The sequence below is a fragment of the Perognathus longimembris genome, chromosome 10, assembly GCF_023159225.1.
Source record: "Perognathus longimembris pacificus isolate PPM17 chromosome 10, ASM2315922v1, whole genome shotgun sequence".
Taxonomy (NCBI): domain Eukaryota; kingdom Metazoa; phylum Chordata; class Mammalia; order Rodentia; family Heteromyidae; genus Perognathus; species Perognathus longimembris.
In genome coordinates, this window is record NC_063170.1 from 6,308,186 (window position 1) to 6,327,258 (window position 19,073).

A 19,073-nucleotide genomic window follows, 5' to 3' on the forward strand; every position below is an offset into this window, starting at 1 on the left:
ATAAGAATGTAATGCAGGAGTCAGCAAGCGCTCTGTAAAGGGCCAGACAGTGACTATTTTAGGTTTCACAGTGGCCACTGCAATTCTCAAGGGCTGGCGATACATTAAATGGGCATTGCTGTCCCAGTAAATCTCTCCAAAATCAGGCAGCAGGTCAGATCACACCTAGAGGGGCTGCAGTTTTGCCAACCCCCAATCTCCAGACAGCAGAATCCAGCCACTAGAGGTAAAGCAGCAACCATCAACCATTAACACAGGACCTCATGAACGATGGGCACACACCATTCTATCTTCCAGGATCACCTGATCCTTTTGAGCTGAATGGAGTTCAGAAACTCCTCTAGTAGCCACAATGATCAAAAACTCAAGAGCACTCAATCACCTAGAGACAACGTGAGAAGCATGATGACAAATTCTGCTTAGAGGACATTTGAAAGGACCAGGAACAACCCCACAGCCGACCACAGATGCTCCTTCCTTCCCCTGGGCCTCACCAGTGTGCCAACAAGGCAGCCACGCACACTGGGGGCAGGGGCCCAGCAACGCCGGGAAAAGGAAGCGCTGGAATATCAGGTCTGGACATGAGCCTTTGCGAGGCAGAGTGGGTATCTGTTTGCAGTTGTGGATAAGCCCTGCTCTGCTTTGGTGCAACCCACTCTGCTTCGGAGAGAACGGCACCCACAGGCTGAAGACCCCACTGCTGACAGAGACCACGTCCCCCCGCCCCCCACCCCACCCCCCTGGCGTCCCAGGGCACCAGGAACTCAAGACACCAGCGAAGCTCAAGGAGCCAATCCACTTTGTGCGCAGCCTGCTTGATTTGAAACGAGCAAGAACAAAGTCGTGACGGCCATTTATAAACCGGTGAGCTGAAGGCAGGACTTTATCTGGAAGGCACAGGCTACTCGGCAAGGGCACTTTCTGAGGCAGCCACGCAGGACACAAAAGCCAGCTCCATCCTGACGGAGAGCCACGTGTCTATCTCTCCCCAGCCTCTCCTTTGCTTTCAGCCTGATACCACTGCTGCCCAGGGAAAGTGATTTGCGAGGATTTGATTGCCTGGAATGTGCAGGATTCAGAATAAAACATCTTCAGGACTCACCCAGCTCTACCCTCCTGGGGGGTGGGGATGGGGGTGGCGGGGAGGGGGGACGACACTGTTAAAGGCAATTACTGAGGGAAGGCGCTGGAGAGGAGCCGTGGGTGCCTGAATGGCAAAGGCTCCCTAGAACTTTCTGCACATCCCTCACGTCCTGAGCACTGTGGCGGCCACACCCCTGGGACCGTACTCCTGCAGGGACCACAAGGGGAACAGCAGTCACAGGGAAAAGGACGTCAGGAAAAGTGGGAGCTGCGAAGAGGTGGAGATCTGAGCCATTCCGGCCAAGGGCATGTTTCTTTTCCATGTCTCAGGATGCCCCCCTCCCGTCCTGTCACCCCTAGATACCACAAGAGGACAGGAAGAGAACATCTGCATGTCCAAAGCAACCGGGTAAGACGCCTGGTGTGGGCCAGCGCCTTGTTAGCTTCTGGATCCTGCCCCACAGTGGCCTGTGAGACCCTCCCAGGGAATGGGGGCCACACTGACCGAGACGCTCGCTGAGCTGAAGGCCCTGGGCACAGCGACCGCACGGCAGTAACAACCATAAACCTGCGCTGACCTCAGGACGCTGGGAGGTGCTTTCGGAAGCTCAAGAAGGGGATGTGGACAGGAGCGTGGAGAAGATAAAAGGATCTGAGGGGCCAACACCGGGGCGGGGGATGAACACGGAGGGCAGGGGACAGGGGACGCACCCCACTCGATGGGTAAACGAATCTGAAGGAGCGTCCCCCTTCCTCAAAGCTAGTGCCCATTACTGGTTCAGATGCTGATGTAAGTGGAGCACTGGCGGGAACGGGAGAGTAGGCGGGGCGGTGCCCACCTCACTGCTGCTTCAACGGCTGCTCACGTGCGGGAGGCCGCCCTCCTGAGCCCTTCGCCCGCTGAGGGTCACTGTGGCCCAACAGTGGCGGTAAGGAAGGTGACGCAGAGGCGGGGACAAGGACGAATTCTCCGGACCTAATGGGGAAATAAGATCCCGGTCCCAGGGGAGAATGAAAGGCTCAGTGACCAGTGGCAGCCCGCAGTATCCTCGGCTCCCAAGTCGTGACACAATGCCAACTGGCCCCGGATCCCATTACCGGTCAATCTGGGTTTGAGTAACCCGGGTAATTGGAATATGTCCATGCAGCACACAGACCAGGGTCAAAACTCTCCGAGCCCGTTGTCCACAGTCCCCAAGCACCAAAATAGCCACCGCCGTTTGCTGAGTGTTCAGCTTTTCTGTTTCAAGGTCGGCCCCCAACAGCCTTTCCCAGTAACATTGTAATGAAACAGGAGCGGTCAGGGTGATAACGCATGTTCAAATTAGAGACCCACTCTTAAAGAAAAATGTCATTATAGCCTCATGTACGTGCATTTCATCATAGCAGTCACCCCAAAAAAATAAAAAGTACAAAGTGAGTAAAATGACAGCGCGGTCCGCTGGCAGCCTACCTATGCCTGAGTTGGCCCCGGTGACCAGGACCACCTTGCCCGAGAAGTCGCGGCCCTGCAGGATGTCCATGGCGGTGGTGCTGCCGTCGTACCTCTGTCTGCTGGCCGGCTTCGTGGGATTGTCGTCCACCGTAAATGCCAGCCTCGGGTCCAGGTAGGTGGTTCTTTTATTTATATGGCTGCGGAGGGAAACGGGAAGTGCAGTGAACGCACAGCAGAGCAGCGGCACACGGATGTGAGCTGCCCTACGCCCAGGCGTGCCCTGGAACCCAAACATCCAGGCCCTTGAGGGACGCCCGCAGGAGCAACCGCGCAGCGGTCTCCTGGGCTTCCAGAGAAGGCACGGAGACCGGTACATAACGCCTTTCATAATTCAGAATCCTATTATGGAGCACCTCAAGCCAGGTGCTGGTGGCTCACGCCTGTGACCCCAGCTACTTAGGAGGCCGACACCTGAGGATGGCGGTTCAAAGCCAGCCTGGGGCAGACAAATCTGAGACTCTTATCTCTAAGTAACCTCTGAAATGCCAGAAGTAGAGCTGTGGTTCATGTGGTACAGTGTGGGGGGGAGGGGAGGGACTAAGGGACAGCACCCAGCACACAAAACATGAATAAATAAAAAGAAGTGCACTGAGTGGAAGTGAGTTTCTGTGTAGATACTTACTCAACAAAAAACACCTGTCCATTCTCATCAGTCTCCTGTTCCCATCCATAGGGCAAATCTGAAACACAGCAAAGACAGGTCTATGGATGGCGGAGGGAACGGAAGCCCCGTTCAGGTATGGAAGAAAAGGCGCCCTAGCCCCTGAGCCCACCCTTCCTGACACCAGCTCTGGTCACGAGTTCCCTTCACGGCAGTCACAGAGCAGATCCAGGATCCCACCGGGACCCCACACTCTGTCTGCCTCCTGCCACGGCAAACCCTGTCTCATTCTTGGTCGTTCTGAAACGCTCCGGTCAGCTCCTACGCTAGGAAGGCGGCTGGCTGCTTCCGTCAGTGTCATGGCTCCCTTACACGGGCTCACAGACGCTGGAGGAGTGCCTCAGCAAGACCGCAGAGCCGTCCCGGGGCGGTGTCTTCACACGGCACGCTTTAAGAGCAGGGGCCTTCGTACACTCTCCCTTTGTCTGAACTTCTGTTCTGCAGAAGGAACACTTGCCCAGAAGTACCGTGACCCCGGAGTCATGGCAATCTGTGTGGAGTCCTATAAAATACTGATATTAACTCCGGTATAAACCAAGAGCAATGTTTCCAACAATGCAACTGGAGGAAAACCTAATAAACTGAGAGTCAAAGGCCCCAATTACTTTAATACTTTTTATTTAAGACCAGCAAGTAATCACCGTCCGCTATCCTAAGATGGCATCACCTCCTCTGGGCCAAATCCCATGGGCCCTGAGAGTTCCTGAAGGTCTTCTTCCAGGGAGCCAGGGGATACGACCACCTGTCACACACACACACACACACACCCGCCTGTGACATCCTCCCAACCCAATGCACGCTCCCAATCCAAGAAGATGCCGGAGGGGCGGCATACGAACCTCCGGCTACTCGCTTCCTTTTCCCTGTTTTCGGATGTTCCCACTGCGTCTTCTCCTCGCTGTGACTGTCAAAACCAAACACACAAAGCCATAAGCAAAGGTCAGCATTTCTAACATTTATGAAAAGTAAACGGCAGTTTTGCTTCCTTCCCAGGCAATATTCTCTCAATGGGAGTCAAATCAGACTGCGAGGAGAATGTGCAAAGCGTTGCACTGTCCTGACTACCTCAGGCCCCAAGTCTGAAGGTTGGAAGGATCCATCCTTTGGGAACCCCGAACCCTTCAGGAACCCCACCCGGGTGAGCCCGTTGAGGAGAACAATTCAGAGAAGCGGAGGAGGACTACCAGATTTGTGGTCTACCCTTAGAAAGGAAACTCCCCGAGTCCCCAAAACCTCTACAACAGTGCCTGAGTTTTCTATTTGTTTTCATTTTCTCCCAGATGATACAGACAAATCCACATCATCTATTTTATGGTGCTGATAAGACACAGGGTTAATCTTAAGATAACTGGTCTTCCCACAGATGCAACTTCAAAGTGTCCCATTAAGCACCAAGTCCCAAGGGCAACCAAGAGGTCGCCAGGAGCACAGCGCTGTGAGTCATCCAGCTGCCCGCCCCTGGTGTGCCTCTACTTCCCCATGTGCGAGTGGGGCTACTGGGGTCACCTCGGGGCGGCTGAGGATGCTGCGTACACCCCAGCTGCCTGCCGCGCCCGGCATATGACACGCTCTCAGGAACGTGGGCCGTCATTGTAAACGAGTTGGTAATAGGCACTGGTTTGATTTCTGTTCCATACCCAGCATTTAATCTCCAAACAACACAGTCATAACTAATGGGCCAACAGCGGGGACCACCTGTCACCCGGTGACAAGGTAGCCAGGAAAACACACAATTATTTCATCAGGGAAACAGTCAGCTGCTGTTCTGGGACGCATTCGAAGACGAGGCTGGGCTTCCCAAAAGCTCACACACTCCTGCCGAAATGGAAGAGAATGTGTCTTAAGCACACGGGCATCTAGATCCTGAACTGTGCATTCTCCACTCTGGTCAATGAAGTTGACATTCGTAGCGAGTGTGAATTTCTGTAAAACGGCTGTGGCCTGTTTCTACCACCTCCTGGCAGCTGGGCAGGAGAGGGTGAGCTTCCGGGAGTGAGGACCCCAAAACCCAAACACCCCCCTGCTCCCTTGACTCACCTTCCTAACTCCCAAGACACAGCGCAGGTGTCAGCTCTAACACCGCCTCCACCTGCTGACACACACCTCGTGCTGCAGACTACAGCTCAATTCCCACCTGCACCGGGGCTCGCCCATGACTGCCACTCTATCCAGCAAGACTGAGCACTTCAGGGTGGTAAGTGGGTCTCAGGTAGCCCCTGTAACAGGTGGGCGGCAAGGGGCGTGGCACTTCAGATCTCTTCATGTATGGAATGAACTCACCAGGGTTTGGGGGGAGTTTTATTCTCTTTTTTGGCCTGGTGGCTTAAGGTAGCAATGGTTCACACGCCTGGCAGGTGAATCACATGGGCAATGAGAGGGCCCAACATACCCAATCTCTGGAAAAGGAGGGTGAGGGCAGCCCACGAGAAGGTGTTCTAAACACTTTTCCAGGAGCTAAAAGTCAGCAATGTACTACATACTACTTGTGTTTCAAAGCCAAGTGATAATCTACTCGCTTGAGAAGCTTTAAAAGATTCCCAGCTGGGTATGGAGGCAAACTCCTGTCATCTCAGCTACACAGGAGGCAGAGGCAGGAGGATTTCTTTTTATCCCAGCCCCAGCTCCGACCTCCCACACACAGAAAAGTGTGACACCCGAACTGAAAAATATCTAAAGCAAAACGCAAGGGGGAAAGTGCTGGAGGCGTGATTCACATGGCAGAGCACTTGCCTAGCAGGTGTGAGGCCCTAGGTTCAGTCTTCAGGATTGGGGGAAAAAACAAAGAAGAAAGCTGTGTGGGGATGGAGGCCTGGCTCAGCTGGTAGAGCACTAACCAATGAGCAAAATGAGCACTAACCAATGAGCAAATCCCCCAGGTACTGAAGTAAGTCCTGGTCTCAGACTCAGGAAAAGAAAAATAGGTGTGTGTGTGTGTGTGCAAGCATGCTCTCGGGATATAACAGTGGAAGCTCAGTACCTGTCTTTAAGACACTCCAGGTGGCCCGGCTCTAGTGGCTCAGGCCTTGTGATTCTAGATACTCAAGGCTGAGAGCTGAACCCAACCCAGGCAGGAAAGCACATGAAACTCACATCTCCACTTATCCACCCAAAAGCGGGAAGTAGAGCTGTGACTCAAGAGCCGGGAGTATCCACCTTGAGTGAAAATGCTAGGGAATGGAGCCCTGGCTGAATTCAAGCCCCAGTACGAGCACGTGCGCGCACACACACACACACACACACACTCCCCAAGAAACTCACACCAAGCCTAAGGGGCCCCGGGTCACCTCTAGAAACATCAGGAAAGCCTGACAGTGGCTGGATGGAGCATTATCTATTCGACCCTGTACTAAATTAAATGCTCGGTGCACAACGAATGGCGGGATGGAGCAACCTGTTTTACAGATGAGAACCTGAAACTAAGTTCTTGCAACCTGACAGAGATAGGCTCTGCTGGTTTCCAATGCTCTTCTGGGAAAGCACTTAGGACCTTTGCTTACACACTTACACACTCACAAGTCTCCCCAGCCAGACCTCCCCCCCGCCCCGCCCCCCCGCTGGAGGCGGGAAGGGGCTGGGCATTTGCCCTTTGCTCTAAGGTCTCAATCTCTGCAGGAAGAAGACGGTTTGCCACAGCCGCACGGTGCAGTGCGGCGTGCTGGTCAGCAGGGGGCGCGCCGGGGCGCTGACAGGTGACCCCCCTCCCCCCGCCCCGGCCCCCGCGGGACCCCGGGCCCCCCGGTGAGGGGCCCCCGGCCCCCCGGCCCCCATCGCTCTGCGCCCGCACGGCCTCGCCAGGCGGGCGGCGCAGGGCCCCGGCCGGCGCGGCCGCGGGTCCAGGCGCGTCTCTCTCCAGGTGCGCCCCAGGCCCGGCGGCCCCACCGCGGCCCCTTACTTGGCGTAGTAAACCCAGCCGTCCTTGGTGGTTCTCTCCTCCCAGCCGGGGGGCAGCTCGTCCTCGCTGTCCGTGTCGTCCAGGCCCGCGTAGCGCAGCGCGGCCATGGCGGAGAGCAGGAAGGACTGGCCGGTGCCCCCAGGCGCCGCCGAGGTCTCCGCGCCGGGGAACTCGTACTCCCGCTCCAACCGAGCGACGCGCGCGCCTGCGCACTGCGCCGCCCAGCGCCGCCCCGTCCACTTCGCGGCGGCGATCCGGCGTCCTGGATTTTACGACTTCCTGTGCAAAAGGGGGCGGAGCCTGAAGAGGCCGGCCGTGAAGGCGCTGGAGACGACGAAGCTGCCTTTCAGGTGGAAGGAAAACGTGGAGAAGGCGCTGCGGCCGAGAAGATGGAGCGGAGCTCCGTCACTCCGAAGGCCTCAGGAAGGAGGCGTGCACGTCCAGTTAGGGTCCAGGACTCCGCCCGTTGCTGGGCGACCCATCATCACTTCCGCGTTGCTCGGTCCAATCCTACAGGAGATGCGGCGAAAGAGCATCATGGGAAATGTAGTCCAGGCCCAACTGGCATAGGAAATAGAGCAGAAAGGATGAATTGTGGTAGAGTGGGTCCCAGGCTCCACCCTCTCCTTGTATTAGGACCTCAGGAAGAGCAAATGGCCCTGATTAAAAGTTTTTCCAGGTATTTCCATCACGCAAGTTGGTTCACAAACTTAGTTATGCATGTAAGCACAACAACATTAGAGCTATTTGTAGGCTATCAGCACGTCTCCATGCAAACTACCCAAGTGGACACAATCAGAGGAAAACAGAGCCACTGGGGAATCCCATTATTTCATTACATACTTATCTCTTTACTCCTAAGTAATCGGACAGGGTTACACTTATTTCCATCGCTAGCACTCAGCAAAATTCTTAGAGCTGAGAACTTAATAAGTTACAAAACAAAATTCTAAGTTTACAAGCAACTCAACTTGAGTTTACAACTCAGGACCTCCTGGTGTATCTAATAAATATCCAATCTATACATATCCTGTATCTGTAAACTGAAGCATGATTTCAATGTGGCTTTGCCTAAGTAGTTTTCCATAATATGTTCTGCTTATTGTTTCCCATCTCATGTAAGAGGGAAAGCTACTGGCCTATGTCTCCAAGAATTCAAGCCTCCATCAAGAAATTATATATTTTACCCTGTGCCAGTATTCCCAGCTACTCTGGAGACTGAGATCTGGGAGTCTCTGATTTGAACCTAGCCTTGGAAGAAAAGTCAGAAAGATTCCATAAAGCTAGGCTGGAGGCATGGCTCAATGGGAAGTATGCCAAGGCTAGCAAGCCAGATAAGTGAGAATGAAGAGCTGAGTTCAAATTCTGGAGATATATGTGTGTATACATATGCTTATATATACAAACACATATATGATAACAACATATATAATACCAACATATTTATATATTCATGTATACATATGTATACATATATACATAAGTCAAGAACAGTGACAATGGTGCTTTTTGTTTTCAAATCCTGAAATTGACTATTGCTGCAGCTTTTCTGCCTGCCTTACTGAACGCACCCAACCAAAATCTACCTTAGTGAAAGCTCTGTTTGCTTTTAACAGTCCTATTATCCCATCTCAAACGAACTGTAACTTGACTTTTTTTCAAATCTGAGCGATTTATATTCACTTGCTGTCCCTTTCTTTACTGTAAGTTAGACCCAGTGACCTCTCACCTAAACCTACTTATTCCTAGGAAATCAAGTCACAGGGGGAATAAACAAGGTCAGAGTGAGAAATCTCGGGTTCTTGGGCATCTGGGTCCTCTATTCAAGGCATGATTGCTTGGGTTGACCTCAGATTGCGCTGGCCAGAGCCTCTCCTGCCACCTGTGACCTATGACCTGTGACCTGGCATCAAACCAGAGACAGATAAAGTTCAGTGTCCTGCGATGAGTGTCCCCCATGACTATCATGATGCGATCTTGTTCACCTTCTTCCTGCGTCTTATTTGTTGGACTCTATGAGATGATTAAGAAGACATGCAGACATTGGGGAACTGTCAAGAGTTAGAATGACTGTAGGATGTAGAGTCTTTGGGCTTCACTACAATGCATTGCTGTAGTCAGGCTCATATACATGCCACAAGCAGAGTCTCTTGTGAGAATAAGGATTGAAGCCAGGTGTGGTGGTGCGTGTCTGTAATTCTGGCAGTCAGGAGGATGAGGCAGAATTTTTATGAATATGGGGACCGCCTAGACAACAGAGAATATGAGGCCAGCCTGGCCTGCATAGTGAGTCATTCAGATTACGTAAGAGCAAGTCCAAGGAAAGGTTCTTTTTCCTGTCTGTCCCATCCCCTCTCACCCTGTGGGCTACATTTTCTATGCTCTCCTCACAAGCATCCCCCTACTTGCTTTTGGCTTCTGCCACCACCCCCCACCCTGAACTGCCTTTGACTTGGTTTAGTTAAGCTCTAGTTACTTGGTTAGTAAGATGATAAAAGCTTTGAGAAAGTTTGGGAATAAGGCGAGCTTTTCAAAACGGAACCCTCAAGAAAGCCTCAAGAATGGTTTGTGTAATTCGTGGAACGAGACCTGTCTCAAAAAAAAAAACAACAACAAAATACAAGCAAAAGAGCAGTGTGCATAGCACAAGTGGTAAAGCATTTGCCTAGCAAGTGAGTTGTGAGTTTAATCTCCAGTAGTGAAAAGAAAAACACAAATAAAAAAAAAAAAACAGGGTTGTTTCTAAGATTAAAAACTAAAAAATAAGCAAGTGTGGTTCCACAGGTGCCCAGCAGGGGTCTGTATCCGCTTGTTCTTTGCAAGGCTAAAGCCCAGTTCCCAGCAGAGAGTTCCTACATTTGAACTTGCTTTCTTTTTGGATTACTTCTTCAATAACTGGAAATTTGTGATCATAAGATTGACTCATTCTTGCTAACCGCAATTTGGTATTGTTCAAAAGATATGTATGCAGTGGGAAGAATGTGCAGCTTACTATTCCTGGGGCTGCACATTTCCTTAATTTATCTTTGTCACGAAGGAGATCAATTCCCTCCCCTTTCCCCTCATGAACACACACACACACACACACACACACACACACACACACACACCCAGCTCTACAAACCTGATGTAACTGAAACCAACACTCCTTGCTAGATCAAGCCTGATGTTTTGCTGGTCAAAGGCTTTAGGGTTTGTAATCCCAAGATATGGTGCCTTTCTGCTCCGGAGCCAGCCCTGATAACCACAAAGCAACTCCCAGGAGGCAGCTCTTGACAAGAGTGTGTGGCGTTTGTAGTGGATAAAGGAGGGGAACGTGAGGGCTGTTACGGCTTAAGCCTCTGTCTTCTCCATGAGTCACATCCAACGAAAGGTAAATGATATTACTGGGTCGTGGGCCCTTTAAGAGGTAGTTAGGCCGTCAACTTTCAAGAGTGGATGACAACCTTTATAAAATGGAGCTCAGCCCCCATCGCCCTCTTCTCAGATTTGCCTTTGCACCATGAGACTGTATAGAAAAACCACGCCAAACGCTGCCCCTCTCCGAGTGCTGGCCCCTCAGGTCTTGGGCTTCCCAGTCTCCAGAGCTGTGAGTTGTTTGCATGTCTGTTCTTGGTAAATGCTGGGGGCTGTGGTACCTGGCACAAAATGGGCACAGGTGCCAGGGCAACCTGGGCTTGTTGAGAGTGTAAATGAGTGAGAGTGTAAATGAGTGGCTCTTTGTTCTCGTGTGAGTAACTTTGTGATGGAAGCCGCCTGCAAGTATTGAGTTCACTGTGGGGTGGAAACTTCTTGTCCTTGTAGGAGGTTGAGCTTGAAATTAAGCAGTTTGCTTGGGTGGTCAGTGTGAGTTAGGCGTGTGAAACACTTTCTTCTAGGAGATCTTTAAGTGGCTCACAGTACAGGCTCTATGCTTCCTGATTCAGTTCAGCTGTTGTTGTATTCTTTGCCATTGTTGTCTAAGAATGTATTTCATACGGTTTGGCTGTGCTGGCTTCAGTTTGATGCACTGCTGTTGTTTTTAACAAATAAATCAAAGTTTCCTTACGCCTGGAGGTATACATCAGATTTTAGGAAAGCCAAATTTAAAAAAAAACAAAAAAAACCCACCTCCTTTTGAAACTTGGTGTTTTCTGGGTTTTAAAATGGTGTAATGATCAGATGATTTCAATCGTATATTGATTGGACAGTAATGAGCATCATGTTTAGAATTTGGGCTAAGCACATAGCATGTACTCACCCTCATCTTTCCCTTCACGATGAAAAAACAAAACAAAACAAAACACCACACACAACAGCTCCACAAACCTGATGTAACTGAAACCAACACTCCTTGCTAGATCGAGCCTGATGTTTTGCCGGTCAAAGGCTTTGGGATTTGTAATCCCAAGATATGGTACCTTTCTGCCTCACCCTGAAAAGTGTTTGCTAGAATGCCTTGACTCACTTAGTCAGTCAACACTTACTTGTTTGCTGTTAGTAATTGTTAGATATTTCCAACTCAGGCACTAGTGGCTCATGCCTGGAATCCTAGCTACCCAGGAGGCTGGGATCTGAGGATCACAGTTCAGAGCCAGCTCAGGCAGGGAAGTCTGTGAATCTCCAACTAACCACCAAAAAGCCAGAAGAGGTGGTGTGACTTGGGGGGAGGAGGGGGAGTGCCACCTGGAGTGGAAAAAAACAAGTGAGAGTACCCCGAGTTCAAGTCCCAAATTTGGTGTACACACACACACACACACACACACACACATACACACACACGTTAGACATTTCTGATCCAGGCCAGGATCAGATTGTGACCCTGGTATGTATGAATTACTCCCATAGAGCTGGAATTATATGTGTGAGCTGCCATGTCCAGCTTATTTATTCAGATGAGATCTCACTAACCGTTGCCCTAGCTGACCTTGAACCTTGGTCTTCCCCCAATCTCTGCCTCCTGCAGAGCTGGGATTATACGTGTGAGCCACTACACAAAATATTTTTAAGTCTATCTAGTCCACCCCAGACCGTAGCTCCTCATTGCCGGGTGAAAATGTTTTTCCAATACACCTATACTACCATTTTTATCAAATCCATGGTTTTCACACACACACACACACACACACTCACACAAATTCTGTCAAGTTTAGTACACTCCAACACAGCCTGAATATTTATAATCAACATCCAAACACATCCACACTGAGCTGGATTCCGGCTTTTTTTTTTTTAATTGTGCAATGGGGAAAGAACTAAAACTTAACTCCAAGCATAGGTAGTTAACATTTGCAAAACGGGCCATTATTCACAAAACACATCCAACAAGGAAAGAAATAAAAAAAAAGATATTTATTTGAAGGACAGAATATATTTAGAATTGTTTTGCTTCTAAAATGCCCACTTCCCCTCCAGCCTAAGTTGTGTAATTCCATTTTAAGCCAATGAAGTTATTTTATACAGTCTAGTTAAGCAGTTTAATGGGAACAGCAATGGCAGCATAAAAACTTGCGTAGATGTGAGATCCTAAAGTAGTAGTATTTAAGTGTAACTGGTTCTTCCAGTGATACTAATAGATTCAAACATAGAGTGATGATTCAAAAAATGTAAATATATAAAGCTTTTAAAAACCCCTCCCAACTGGTCCCATTGATAATAATGGAGCTGAAAAGCTTTTGTCAACGTTGTAGCTATCCTACCCTTACAAACTGTCACTCGGGTGAGGTTTGGTAAGACTGGCGTGAACAGACCTGTTACGCTGTCAGACCGACACGTGACTGACCATTAAATAGGTACAGAACATAATACTTGATCATGGTAATGGATGATTACACGGCCAGTTTGTGTGTTTCTTACATGCGAGGGTTTCAGGAGGTTTAACTGTTTCCATCTGTCTTCCCAGGTCGGGGTTGTGGCAGGGTCTTGTGGGAGGCACTTAGATGGCTGGATTAAGGAACCTTGTTCATCCTCTCTCTCTGAACATGCCCTTTAGCTTGAGATGTGATCGCTTGCTTGCTTTCACCCTGACCTGCCACCATCATCCTGGTGTGACTAAGCCAAGTTGTCCAGTCTTGAACTTGAAGCCACCGAAACTATGAGCTAAGGAAACTTTCTTCCATGTGTTAAGTATTTCATTATACAGATAGAAAGCTGACTACATGCCATTGTCTTTATTGCTTATTTTTTTTAATTTTTATACCTACTATATACTCATATTTCTATAAAGAAGCTTAGTCTAAAAACCTTCCATGTTATACCAGCAGAAGGCTTTAACACATCTCGTGTTCGCTGTACCTCTTAATTTCCATCTAGAAACCGCCCCCAGGGTTTGATCTATGCCAATGCTATGATGTTGATTCAATAACAAGATGGCACCCTGACACATTTTGTAGACTAGCTCCCTGTGATTGAGCAGTCTACGAGAGCACTAAGTTCTTAAGGCATGACCTCCCAGATAACCCGAGCTTGCTTTCTGACCTCGAAGAAATGCGTGAGGATCATATTTCTAAAACCGACTGTGCCTAGACCAGGGACAGGGACTAGCAAAGAAGGAGGAGGATTTGAGACGCCCCCCCACCCTTTTGTAAAAGTCACTTTAGTAGTGTGCTTGTTGTTTTCTGAATCCTTGGGCTTTGTAAAAGGCAAAACCACCATGAAATAGGGTAGCCTCAACGTCTTGCCGTGGGCATTGACAGACGTGTTGCCACTGTGCAATAGTTACAACTTTGATTTATTCCTGGGGACTGCCGGTGCATGAGTCATGCCCACTCGTGCCTGAGACACATTGGCGCGGAGCCTGTTAAGGGATGGTAAACTCACATATGTATTTCTTGCTAGTACGGCAGGTCTCATCACTCCATTTTCCCTGAGCCGACTGGGAGAAGAGGACACAGTTTTCACGCTTGCCACCATTGGGCTGTGCACGATCCCAGTTCAGGAAGGAGACGGCCATTCCATTGACATCCAGAAACTTGCCTTCTGTGGCCATGTCATTGATGCCCACCCAAAAGTCATTCACCCCGGGCAGGCTTCTCTTAGCATAGTCTCGGAGGGCATTGATCTCATCAGAGTTCCTGGGGACCACCAAAGTGCCCCCTTTGGAAATGCAGTCCTCATTGGCCTCGTGGAAGTATTTGAGGCCTTCCGAAGCCAGGTAGCATTTCCTGTGGACCTTCGTGCCTCGGAGACAGACTGTGGAAATGTGAAATTTGATATATTAAAATCTCCTTGGCCCGGCACTGGTAGCTCACACCTGTAAATCCTAGCTACTCAGGAGATCCAAAATCAGGAGATTGAAGTTCAAGGCCAGCCTAGGTGGAAAAGTTGGTGAGAGTCTTATCTCCAATTAGTCACGAAAATGCTGGAAGTGTGGTTCAAGTGGTAGAGTTGAGTCAAAAAGCTAAGGGAGAGCTTGAGGTATTCCATTCAAACCCTAGTACTGTCACATACACATACATACACACACACACACATACACATGGAGGAGGAGGAAGAGGAGGAGGAGGAGGAGGAGGAGGAGGAGGAGGAGGAAGAGGAGGAGGAGGAGGAGGAGGAGGAGGAGGAGGAGGAGAAAGGGAAAAAAGGAAGAAAGAGAAAGAAGGAAAGAAAGAAAGAAAGAAAGAAAGAAAGAAAGAAAGAAAAAAAGAAGGAAAGAAAGAAGGAAAGAAAGAAAGGAAGAGTGTATGTCTTTTGTATGCAATATACCTGATCTGACAAATGCTGATGAATAATCATAGAATAATATGTGATTATAATGATTTTTAGTAATGATCTTACATGTGTCAGATACTGTAATAAACAATTTACATAAGTAAACTTATAATAACCATTCAAACTTTGTATACCCAGATATCTGATTAAAGGAAAGGCTATCACCCTTTTTCCTAGGCAGAATTACTTATAGCAAAAGTGAATCCTGGTCTCCTGGGAGTTATGAATTTGTGTGTGTGTGTGTGTGTGTGTGTGTGTGTGTGTGTACGCACACACACATCCATCAGTATTGGGGTTTGAACTCAGGGCCTAGGCTCTGTCTTTTAGCTTTTTCACTTGAGCCACAGCTCCACATTCAACATTTTTGGTGTTTAATTGGAGATAAGAATCTCATGGACTTTTCTACACTAGCTGGCGTTGAACTGCTATCCTCAGATCTCAGCCTCCTGAATAGCTAGGATTACAGGCGTGAGCGTCTGGTGCCAGACTAATCTATTCATGTTTCTATGCCACTGCTATTTAGAAGGAGGTGACAAATCAAGCTCATTGCTCAAGACCATCATCACTAAGTTCTGGGTCCTCTGACGTAGTTTGTCAATGCTTCTTTTTAAAAGATGGTTCCAGACTCTGCCTGCAGTCTCAGTGAGATGGAGTCGTTGGCAGCCCTGGTTCTCTTCCAGCATGGGTTGGGGAGGGGAAGGGGGGTGGCTGGGAGGGGGCTGGGAGGGTGTCTCACCTGTCTGGAGAGCTTGCATTTCCTTCAGGGCATTGACTTCCCGCCAGAGCTTCTCAACCTGAGACTTCAGATCTCCATCCTTTTCTGGGGACACATATGGGGGAGCGGGGTTAAGAGAATGGAAGGCATATGATTAAAAGAAAAGCAATTAAAATTGAGAAAATTGACAGCTTTGGGGTGCACAATCCAAAGACAGTGGAATCAAGCTGAGCGCAGGTGGAAAAAACTGCCTGAGACTGGGTGCGTGGCTCAGGTGGGAGAGTGATTGTCTATCTAGCAAGCGCTAGGCCTTGGAGTTCAAAAAACAAAAACAACCCAAAAGACAAAGGGAACAAGAAAAGCAAAGGACCTGGGCAGGAAAGGAAAGGAGGAGGTGGGGGCAGCAGCACTGGGAGCTTCTAGGAGGTAGAGCTGTGGCCTCTCACTCCCCAGCTGCGAGTCCCTGGGAGTTCCACTCCCCGCCTCCACCCCTCCTCAGACTCCTGGATGCGAGATGGGCCAGAGAGCCTGTCCCATTCATTATTCTTTCTGCCTGTTTGCCCCTGGCAGGCTCTCCCCTCTATCATTACCACGCTTGTTGGCTGCCTCTTCTGAGAAGACTTTCCTGATTGTCCTTTTAGCTCTTATTCCTTCCACTAATCACTATCTGCAGGTATCTTCTTATGCGTGCTATTTCTTGACAGTGCTGAGCATTATGGGGTAGAAAATACTTGATGTTACTTGAAGGTGCTCCCCCAAGGCAGAGGTGAAAGGAAGGGAGTGAGATTGCCGTTGACTGAGGGGGCCCCGCTGAGCTAAATGGCCTGACAGGTGAGTCCTGCCCAAATCTCGCTCCGATGTCCTGAGCCCCAGGTCCCCTGGGCTGAATGCCCCCCCACTACTGCTGCATTGGGGTGGCAGCTCCCGGTAGAAGCAGGTGACAAAAGGCCATGTGACCATTCACTCCTGTTGGGGCTTCGCCAGTTCTTTTGTCTTGAGTGTTCCTAGATGGAGAATCTACACGGCTTTCCTTGACTAAGGAAGTGGTCAAAAGTGAGTAGCTTTGTAGACACCCATGGCTCATGCCTGTAATCCTGGCTGTTCAAGAGGCTGGCGTCTGAGGATCCTGGTTCAAAACTAGCCTGGGAAAGAAAGTCCATGAGACTCTTCTCTGCAATGAGCCATCAAAAAGCTGGATGTGGAGGTATAGCTCAAGTGGTAGAGTGCTATCCTTGAGTAAAAAAAAAACACAGGTGAAAATGAGAGGGACACACACACACACACATACACACACACACACACACACGCCAAAACACATCATTCGATGTTGGTTTATCAAGGTGTATGGGAAGGATGGGGTATAGATGGGAGCTATCATCTGGAGAGACAGTTGGAGTCTGACTAACCTGCAATGTGAGTTCTAGAGCTATAATACCCTAGTCTGGGGGTTAATATACTGTGTCTGCATGAAGAAGCTTCCCAAGAGAGAACAGAATGTCATAACCCATCCAAACAAAGGAATAACATCCAGCTGGTAAATGAAGTGGGACTTACTAAATACAAGATTTAATAGGTGAAATAAATTACATTATTAAGTTGATGATTATTCATCATTTTATCATGTATTGATCATTAATTTACTATAATTTGTCTTTATTGTTAATAATTTTATTGTTATTATGGCTGTTTACTAATAAATAAATTTGCCTGTCAAACACTTTACATCACATCTTGAATACTGTCACCCAGTGGTTAACAGTGTATAATACTGAGATATAGATGGGAAGAGAAAATACAGTTTTTTCATTTGATTTCATAAACTTTGGGATTATTACAAGGTACTTTAAATATTTTAAGCATATATGGGTGTGTGGAAAAATAATTAGTAGGAAAATCTAGGCTAATGACTCCACATCTTGTGAAGTTGACTTTCTTGGCCCTAATGGCAAAAGAGTTGTTTGGACTGTGGAATGGGGGCGGGGGGGGGGGAGAAGTGGGTGGAAAGAGAGGAAGAGAGAGGGAGGAGAACATATTAACATATTTATATCCTCTAACATGCCACATCACCTAGAATCTTCTTTTTCCCTCTATCCCGGTCCTCAGCACCATCTACTAATGAGAAATTATTTGAGTTTTTTTATTCCAAGTGGAAATGGGGAAGTATGATGTTTCATAAGGAAAACAGACTCGACTCGGCTTAAACAGCTCTGTCTGAGACCTAAACCTCCTAATAAAAGCCCTGGCTCAGGGCTCTTCAGAATCCTCCACAAACAGCACAAGACACCTACAAGCTCCCTTTGTAGCTGTGTCCTATCAAATCTTGACTTTGGCTTCTTGGTATCTTCAGGTGCTTTGTTTCTAATAAGATGTCTTTGATAAGGCAATAGTGCCATATCCTTTACATTCAAACACCCTGGTAGAAAATTGACTCCAAACCTGAAATGAAACACCTCCCAGTATACTGATGGTTTGCTTTGTTTCTTTTGCTTTGGTTCTCACATTTTGCAACTTGTTCACTGGTACCTTCCTGTGTGCAGTCTTTTCATTCGTACCTCTTGACTCATTCCAAGTCCACCTCAACCTGTGACTTGCTTGGAGAGTCAATCAAGGACTTAGCATGCTGATGTATTATTGTCAAGTGAGAGACCTGGTTCTTTTGTTTTGGTGGTGAGGCTGAGGTTTGAAATCAGGTCCTTGAACTTGCTAGGCAAACATTCATTCTGCCCCTGAGCCCTCCAGCCCAATAATGGGTTGATCCCTTATAATATATTTAAGTCGGTGATATAGACTGTCCTAAGATTGTGAGGGAAAGATAGAAACATACCTACAGTGTGTGGATGTCTACCAAGAGCTCTATCTTCTGCACACTTACTAAGATGATTGGATACAACCCCTCCATCACACGAGTGAATCAGTACTTGGCTAAGCTTCGCTTTCCGCCTACCCCATGGTTTGCAAGTCCCAGGTGTCCACAAATATCCAAGTGAGCTCTTCTGAGGACTATTGTACACATCTAACCTCACACGACAAAAAAAAAAAAAAAAAAGATCTGGCTTACAGAACTGTTTCACATAACAAGCTTGCTTGTCCATTCTTCTTTTTTTTTTTTTTTTCCAATTAGAAACCTTCCTGCAGGGCTGAGGAGGTCATTCACTGACCCAGGGCTCAAGATCCTGTTTTTTGTTTATTCCTCCTCGGCACGTCTAGAAAACCTCAAAGTACACGATTCTCTGAAAATACCCAAGGATCCCGGGGAATGGAAAGATGCTAGAAAAACACACGATTCCTTTCCACATCAGCGAGTCCCCTGAGGATACAGAGATTCCCTCAATCCCCTGAAGAGCCGTCCCCCACCCCCCCCCCCACCCCCCCATACCTTTCACCCGGCGTTTGCTGTGCTTTCTGGCCTTCAGCTTGGACGCGTGGCTGCTGGCCTGGTCCAGGAGCAAGCCGATCACCAGGAGGCAGATGACAAGGCCGCTCTTGGCCATGGCTCTCGGGCAAGCCAGCTGGGCTGCCTGTGGGGAGCCGGGAGACG

The 19,073-nt window shown here is 48.7% G+C and overlaps 2 protein-coding genes across 8 annotated transcripts in view; both read right to left on the reverse strand.

Moving 5' to 3' along the window:
- The window catches only part of Wwox (WW domain containing oxidoreductase), a 758,639-nt gene extending 751,264 nt beyond the window's left edge, over nt 1–7,375 (reverse strand). For 3 of the 7 annotated variants that reach the window (XM_048355070.1, XM_048355069.1, XM_048355075.1), the window contains exons 1-4: nt 7,132–7,370; nt 4,079–4,143; nt 3,201–3,258; nt 2,537–2,715 (exon numbers count right to left, since the gene is read on the reverse strand). In XM_048355070.1, coding sequence (XP_048211027.1) covers nt 2,537–2,715; nt 3,201–3,258; nt 4,079–4,143; nt 7,132–7,238 — 409 coding nt within the window. In that variant the 5' untranslated portion in view covers nt 7,239–7,370. Of the gene's footprint in view, nt 1–2,536; nt 2,716–3,200; nt 3,259–4,078; nt 4,144–7,131 lie in introns of all 7 variants that reach the window. The other 4 variants (XM_048355072.1, XM_048355071.1, XM_048355073.1 and 1 more) reach the window with 3 other exon arrangements.
- A 6,141-nt stretch (nt 7,376–13,516) lies between these two features.
- Clec3a (C-type lectin domain family 3 member A) lies at nt 13,517–19,064 on the reverse strand. Its single transcript, XM_048355076.1, has 3 exons — nt 18,912–19,064; nt 15,557–15,640; nt 13,517–14,301 (listed from the first exon to the last, which is right to left on the reverse strand). Exons 1-3 carry the CDS (start codon nt 19,024–19,026, stop codon nt 13,910–13,912), a joined length of 591 nt encoding a protein of 196 aa, XP_048211033.1. The 5' UTR covers nt 19,027–19,064; the 3' UTR covers nt 13,517–13,909.
- Nucleotides 19,065–19,073: the final 9 nt, after the last annotated feature.